Raw genomic sequence first — 8,300 nt, forward strand, 5'->3', positions numbered from 1 at the left:
GAGGTCACTTCATCTACAGACAGACAAGAGTTATTCACATTCATATAACATTAACTCATGAGAAGAATTAGTGCAGCAACTAAAATAACAATCAATATGTTACCTGTGGCACCTTCTATGTCAACTTGTTCTTTAGGAAGAAGACCTGTAAATATATGATCAGTTCATCAAACACACACAAAACAATTTTAGTCGTTAACTGTGTTACGAGAGAGTTAAGATGAGCTTCTGTAGTTTTTAAGTTGTGCTTTATGCAACAGATGGCATTTTAGGGCCTTTAGAATAAAATCATCCAGTGTGTCCAAACTTTTGATTAGTGTGTGTTTGTGGTCTGAAATCTATTCTGATATGAAAGGGGAAAAAACGGTAATCTAAAAAATGGGAACATCTATATTAACTGTTTTATTCAAATGAAATATATATATATATTATGTTGACACTTTAGTATGGGAACAACTAGTTAACAGTGAGAACTGAACCCTAAAATAAAGTGTTACCAATATTATTTAGCGACACTGAATCAACCTTAATACATTTATTTAACTCGGGACCCGAGTTATGCGCTGTAGAGACCTTGCAGATGCAGAACAATTCATTATGTTGGTGTGAAATAAACAGTTGTGGAAATGTAGAAATTAAAGCTGAAGCTCCAATCTGCTCCCGAAAATCCCTTAAAACAGTCTGTTCTTGCCTCAGTGACAACTTCAAAAGAAGCCATCAATCTCAGCTGTCAATCATAACGTCACACTCCCGAGCTTAATGCTCATTGGTATTTGTATTTGTATTGCTCATAAGTATTTGACGCCGTTTATTTTAAAGGGTTAGTTCACCAAAAATGAAATGTCTGTCATTAACTCCTCCCCCTAATGTCGCTCCACACCCGTAAGACCTCCGTTCATCTTCACACACAGTTTAAGATATTTTCTATTTAGTCCGAGAGCGTATGCAAGTGTATGCACACTATACTGTCCATGTCCAGAAAGGGAATAAAAACATCATCACAGTAGTCCATATGAGACATCAGTGGGTTAATTAGAGTCTCTTGAAGCATCAGAAATACATTTGGGTCCAAAAATAACAAAAACTACGACTTTATTCAGCATTGGCTTCTCTTCCGTGTTGCTCCAAAAAGATTCAAACGGTTAATAAATCAGGGAATCGATCAATAATTCGGGTCGCCAATGTCACGTGATTTCAGCAGTTTGGCGGTTTGACTGGATCCGAACTGCTGAAAACACGTGACATTGGCGACCTGAATCATTAATCGATGCATATGCTCTGGGACTAAAATATAAAATATCTTAAACTGTGTTCCGATGATGAACGGAGGTCTTACGGGTGTGGAACGACATTAGAGAGTCATTAATTACATAAATTTCATTTTTGGGTGAACTAACATCTTTAACATAACATTGACAGGGTTTTATTTATTAAAACCATGGTTTTTTAGGGTTTTAAATTGGCACTCCTTTAGGTGAGTGTATATATATATATATATATATACAGTGGTGGGCCGTCAGGGCCAGCAGGGCCTTCTCTGCTGGCCCTGTCAAAATCATATATATATATATATATATATATATATATATATATATATATATATATATATATATATATATGAGTTACGATTATATTTCCAGAAAGAATGTATGTATTTTTGGTGTATTTTCCATATGTCATCATCTAAACGCATCCCAGCTCCGAGGACCAGCACTAGTAGAATAGCTTGCCTTCCATTGAAGCTGCTATTTTCCATTGGACCATAGCTTTGACTGACGTGGGTCATTAGCCAATCAAAATTTGATGTGTAGTGATAGAACGGCCCAGAGGCCCAGCGATGTGTCAGTGTGCTACCCCCTGCTGATGTCATCAGCCGTCTGAACTTTTCGCGGGTTGTGAGAATTCTGTGTGAAATAAACTATGGCCGCCGCGGAGGCTGCGTGCGAATGATCGATCCTGATGTCAAGCCGGTAATGTTAGCTAACAAGCAGTGTTTTTTCTGTTTCTTTGGATGTTCTGTTGGTCCGTATTTTTGTTTGTTTTAGAGTATTTGTGCCAGCTGATTTTGATTCTTTTCACCATTTGCCTAAACGGCGACACGTGAGTGCAGTATCATCAATAAATAGTCAAATTGCCTTTTTGTCTGGCGTGTACTTTTTGCTTGTCCCCTTCCCAACGAACACTATGAAAGCAAAGTTCGTAGTAGTATTGCGTACAGTGCATTATTGTATTTTGTATGTGTATGTGTGTGTGTGTGTGTTATGACACACAGGAGAGGGTGAAATATGAGGACATTGGCCATGTCCCCACTTTTCAAAATGCTTATAAATCATACAGGATGAGGTTTTTTTTAGAAAGTAAAAATGAAGAATGTTTCCTGTGATGGGCAGGGGCAGTGTAGGGGGATAGAAAACACGGTTTGTACGGTATAAAAACCATTGCGCCTATGGAATGTCCCCATATGTCACAAAAACAAACGTGTGCGTGTGTGTGTGTGTTGTTATGGCGACGGCGTGGGGCTTGTTGATCGTGTGTGTGTGTGTGTGTGTGTGTGTGTGTGTGTGTGTGTGTGTGTGTGTGTGTGTGTGTGTGTGTGTGTGTGTGTGTGTGTGTGTTGTTATGGCGTGGGGCGTGTTGTTGATCGTTAGTGAAGGCCCTGACTGAAACCCCACGGTACGCTACTGTATATATACACCTAAAGGATTATTAGGAACATGTGTTCAATTTCTCATTAATGCAATTATCTAATCAACCAATCACATGGCACAATGCATTTAGGGGTGTGTTCCTGGCCAAGACAATCTCCTGATCTCCAAACTGAATGTCAGAATGGGAAAGAAAGGTGATTTAAGCCGTTTTGAGCGTGCCATGGTTGTTGGTGCCAGACGGGCCGGTCTGAGTATTTCACAATCTGCTCAGTTACTGGGATTTTCACACACAACCATTTCTAGGGTTTACAAAGAATGGTGTGAGAAGGGAAGAGCATCCAGTATGCGGCAGTCCTGTGGGAGAAAATGCCTTGTTGATGCTCGAGGTCAGAGGAGAATGGGCCGACTGATTCAAGCTGATAGAAGAGCAACTTTGACTGAAATACCGTAATTCCTCAAATAAAGACCGGTGCCCGGTTGCATAAAACACCGTAAGTGAAAATTTCCCTTAAGATCGCCCTTAGGTTTCCCTTAAACTTAAGGGTGTTGCATAAAATAACCCTTAAGTATCACTTAAGGGTTTATTAAACTGAAACGTCATAAACCCTTAGAATTATCCTCAAATGTCTATTTTTCACTTAAGTAATCCCTTAAAAACCGTTAAGTGTTGCATAAAGCCCCTTAACTGTCATTTTTCTAAGTATAGTTTAAGGTTAGGAAAAGTTTACCTTGAGAGTTGACGAACATTAATGAGAAAAAAATAGCTGAGTTTATTGATCCTGTTGAAGATGTAAATGTGCCAAAGCGAATTTTTCGCGATAGAGAGAATCCTCTGGACCATCTTAGCAATGAAAAACTGCTTCGCGAATATAGATTTGATCGCCGCGGGATATATGAGATCGCTAACAAACTGGAAGGCGATCTTGATCATGTTACCCAGCGTAACCGCTCACTACCCTCTGTGTTACAGTTGCTTATAGCACTTCGGTTCTTTGCAACTGGGAGTTTCCAGTCTGTAGTGGGAGATGTTTTCCATGTTCATAAATCGTCAGTTAGTAGAGTTATTCACCGGGATGCAGGGGCTCTCTGCCGTCATTAAAGCCAAACTGTGACATTTCCATCGCGTGTTGAACTGGATGCCATTCAAACCTCTTTTTTTCGGAAAGCGGGGTTTCCTCGAATAAGTGGTGTAATCGATGGCACACATGTCAGAATTCAGGCTCCCCGCACGCATGAAGATCAATATGTTAACAGAAAAAACTACCATTCTGTTAATGTGCAGCTAGTGTGTGACCATCTGTGCAGAATTAGAAATGTTGTTGCATCATGTCCAGGGAGTACACATGACTCTAGGATTTTGACAGAGAGCTATAGCCTATTAACTTTAAAAAGTTGAAAATTAAGTAAAAACATATAGGCTATTGTCAGTTTATTGATCATATTTTTTCAATGTATTAAAATGTATTTTGACTTGTTGATAATTATGGTCATCGTTTGATCCTAGGAAAGATACAACAATGCGTTGACACACACACGGTCTATAATTGAGAGGACGATCGGACAGCTCAAACGCAGATTTCACTGTCTCCACAGCGAGCTGCGCGTTGAGCCTCCAGGGCAGCAGAATTATTGTCGCCAGCGTTGTTCTTTTTAACATGTCAAAGATGTATTGTGAAGAGGGAGATGATGTCGAAGAAGAGGCTCCAGAAGCAGAAGCAGAAGAGGCTCATGAAGAAAATCAACAAGATTTTCAACGGGCTGGATTTGTTGTCAGAGATGCCATCGTAAATGCATTCTTTAATTAGTTTAGCTAGTAGCCTATGGACAATACTCATAAATATAAATAAATAAAATATAAATAAATAAATCATAAATAAATACAAAACCTGTCAGATCTGTCATAAAAAAATATTCGTCAATTGATGTGCATTTTATTTTTCCTTCACTTTGTAGCTGCATTAGTTTGTTATTAAGAATGAAGTTGTAAAGGTCTTGATTTTCCTTCTCCTTTTTAAGTTTTTCGATCTCTAATTGCAGTTTTGTCTTCTGTAGGATGTCTCTTTGCAGTTTTTCTCTTGTCGCGGCTGGAGAGGATATTTGCGTCTTTCTGCAATTCACAAGTGTTTTGAAGGAATAATGAAAAAAATCTAAAAATTACATTGAGGCTGTTCTAAGTAAAATTAACAATAGACTAAAATAATTGTTAACAAAGAAGCAATAAAACCTCACTTTGCTGCATGGTTTGGCGTGCTGCTGGCGCTCTGCCGGTGTTGAAGCTGATTTTTGCTGAGAAGGTCTAACGTGTGAAACAAATAACGTTACCAAGCATAGTATTTTATTTTGTCGTGATCTTCAAATCGTTTATCCTCAGCAGTGATCATTTTTATTTGATTTAAGACAATAATGTTCTCTCACTCCGTGTAATATTCCTCTTGTTGTCGCTTCATTCAAAAGACAGGTAAAAGCTCATCTCTTCCACGAACACCTAATCTTACATTAAAAAAAAAAAAAAAAACTCTTTCCCCCTCTATTTCTCCTTTCTTCTTTCCTTTTCTGGTCTTTGCTACTCTGAGTGGTGTACAAATCTTGGTGTTTAGGGCACTTTTTGTGTTTCTTTGCCTCTTGACGGATCGCTTCCTGTTCTCCTGAGTTGTAAGTCGCTTTGGATAAAAGCGTCTGCTAAATGCATAAATGTAAATGTAAATGTAAATGATGCTTAAAGTCCCAGTGAACCGGAAGTAGCAAGTGAGTTTTCTTCAGTGCTGTGATGTTTTTCCAAGTGAAAGAAATATTGAACAGAGGGCAGAGTTTTACCTCAGCGTTCCTCTTTTTGGAGATTCGTTACGCATTTTAAAACCTAAACCGTCAAACTGACATCAGCTGAGAAGGAACACCCAGACCGGAAATTACTTTCAGATTTTGATTAAAGATTACCAGGTTCGGATTGGCAATCTGTGCATTCTGGAAAAGTCCAGAACGGCCGTCCAACCGAGGGCCATCGCCAAAAAAAAAAAAACGTATTAAGTTATTTATTAATAAATAACACAATATGAACCATGGCCGTCGCTAGGACCTTTTTAGGGGGGCTGCAGCTAGCTTCAACTTAGGCCTCAGCCCCCCTAAATAAATATGTGATTAACCTTTAAAACATGAAAGTGGCAGGCGGATTCGGCCCATCTTTTAGTCTGTCTGTGTGTGTTCTTCAATCCGCAGCGGCGCCGGGCATCATATGATAAACAGAGGTGTGTGTGTGTGTGTGTGTGTGTGTGTGTGTGTGTGTAAATCTGAGCCTCATTGACCTGTCACCGCTCGTCAATGTCAAAATATTTGAGAAAACCAATCAAATCAGAGAAGGAGGGGTTTATGTTCACACAGAAACTGCTGAGGTTGAGTGTGAATTTTAGCAGAGCAACTCGACGACGTCAAGTGAGAGAAATGTAAGCGACTAAACTAAACATTCATGTTTGACAGTGTCTGCTTTAAGTCAGAAAACAAAAAGTTAAACCAAAGTCAAAAATATTCAGCCAAATAAATAAACTTTTGTCTAATTTCATAATTTTTGAGTGGAATATATATATATATATCTGATAGCCTAGCTAGGCCTAATTAACAAACAAGAAATATTAACAAAGCCATTTTCATCAGTTTAGGCATATTGATAATGAACATGTATATATTGTAAATTAATATAATTCCATTTGTAACCTTCAGTAAATAAAATAAAAATAAAAAAACTCAGCTTTTTTCAGCCTGTATTGGGCATAAGATCTTAGATTATGAATGTGTTTATATTGTGAATTAATTTAATAAACTTAAACTTTAATAAACAGTATATTAACGTGTCTAAGAACATTATTCATAAAACATATAAATATCAGTATGTTAATATGTAAACCATATGTTTATTTTATTGACTGACGAAAATGGAAAAATCAGTCAAAGCTCAGCATTATGAGGGGAAGAGACAAAAGATAAAAAACAGAGAAAAAGAGAGAAGTGGAGATAAGAAAGACAAATAATCTACTGCTCAGTGACATGGTTTTCAAGCTATTGTTATCTTAAAATGCACATATGTAGATCATAGAAATCAAAAATTTCTCGGGGGACCATGACCACCCTAACATTTGGGATATCAGATTATATCCCTGCCAACATTATTGGGGACGATTAATGCATGAAGGCTACAGTATGGCCATACAATAAGGAATTAATATTAGCTTTATACATAACAGCCAATATCTATTGCACTATAAAAAAAATTATATATTCAATAAATAATGTCAACATATGTTTTTACATTGTTTTAACTCATCAAAATAAGTTAAGAAATGTTCAACTTTTTTTTATTAGTTAAACAAGATTAACTAATTTTTTAAAGTTAGTTTAACATAAGTTGAAATAGCTTAAACATCCAAGTCAATTGTACTGCAAAAGTTCAAAATTTGCCTTTTTTTACAATGTGGGTATGAATGTTAGTAAGCTACTAGTTAATAGTGCAATTTGGACCCTAAACTAAAGTGTGAAAAATGTTTTCCATAGGCTACCCTCACTGGGGGCTAACCCCCTAAAATGAAAATCCGAGAAACGCCCCTGATATGAACAGCCATCAGCAGGGGCACTAATACGATCACTTATATACTGCTACGTGCAACAAAAAACAAACAAACAAAAAAAAACTGAGGAAGACGAGTCGGCCTACTAGCCAGTTTGTGATTGACCCCCGGATTTCCGAAATCAAGTTGCGGCAGAATGGCTAGCAGAAAACGTAAGGAGAAAGGTTAAAAAAAGTTAAAGAAAAGAGGGCCAAGTACATTGCATTTTAAAGTATATTTGAATAGAAAACAGTTATATTTCTCAATATTATGAATAAATCAAATAAATGTAGCCTTCATGATTAGAATTGATTTCTTTCAAAAACATAAAAAATCTTGTGGATATATATATATATATAAAGCATATAAAAGATTTATCTTAATCAAATATTGCTAAATCCATATATCCCAAAACAAAAATTCTGTTCAGATCTTGTCTTGGGTGGCTCATCTTACCCATTCCCCCCACACTAACATTAACTTTGTGACGATATGATGTGAAAACTGAAATGTGTTACCCTCGATCTCCAGTCTGATGGGTTTGTCGAAGTCCATCTCTGACATCACAGACTTTATTCCACAGAAATAAAGGCCCGAATCTGACTCTGATACTCCAGAAATGGCTAGAGAGGCTGTGGTGACCCAACTGTCTGCTAAAATGTTAAAACGAGTACGGTTCTGATTGTAGATGATCAGGAGTTTTTGTCCGGTTCTGTCTTTCTTCACAGACATCAGCACATTCATTTCAGATCTGAGGCGAAACCAGACGACTTCATATCTGTCTCTCATGCTGCAGTTCAGAACGATGTTTTCTCCCATCTGGACTATCAACAGGTCAGAAGATTCATCTGAGAGACAGTGATAAACACATCCGTTTAGACTATTGATCATGATAATTATTATATTTGAGGATATGTTAATTTCATGATTTTTTTAATAGAATATATTTACCACTTCTTGTGACTTGCATAATCCAAGAGGAAAATACACAGAAGAACAAAACGGCTTTCTCCATTGTATCTGTCGTCCGTGGCGGGGGCGATCAAACTAAAGATCTCAG

At 37.4% G+C, this 8,300-nt stretch overlaps 1 protein-coding gene across 1 annotated transcript in view; it reads right to left on the reverse strand.

The window, feature by feature from the left end:
- LOC137047333 (uncharacterized) overlaps positions 1-8,300 on the reverse strand; it is a 43,296-nt gene extending 34,996 nt beyond the window's left edge. The window contains exons 1-3 of the mRNA XM_067424938.1: positions 8,192-8,300; positions 7,759-8,088; positions 104-145 (exon numbers count right to left, since the gene is read on the reverse strand). Of these exons, the coding sequence (XP_067281039.1) occupies positions 104-145; positions 7,759-8,088; positions 8,192-8,255 (436 nt within the window). The 5' untranslated portion in view covers positions 8,256-8,300. The remainder of the gene's footprint in view (positions 1-103; positions 146-7,758; positions 8,089-8,191) is intronic.

Source organism: Pseudorasbora parva, chromosome 19 (genome assembly GCF_024679245.1).
Source record: "Pseudorasbora parva isolate DD20220531a chromosome 19, ASM2467924v1, whole genome shotgun sequence".
NCBI classification, from domain to species: domain Eukaryota; kingdom Metazoa; phylum Chordata; class Actinopteri; order Cypriniformes; family Gobionidae; genus Pseudorasbora; species Pseudorasbora parva.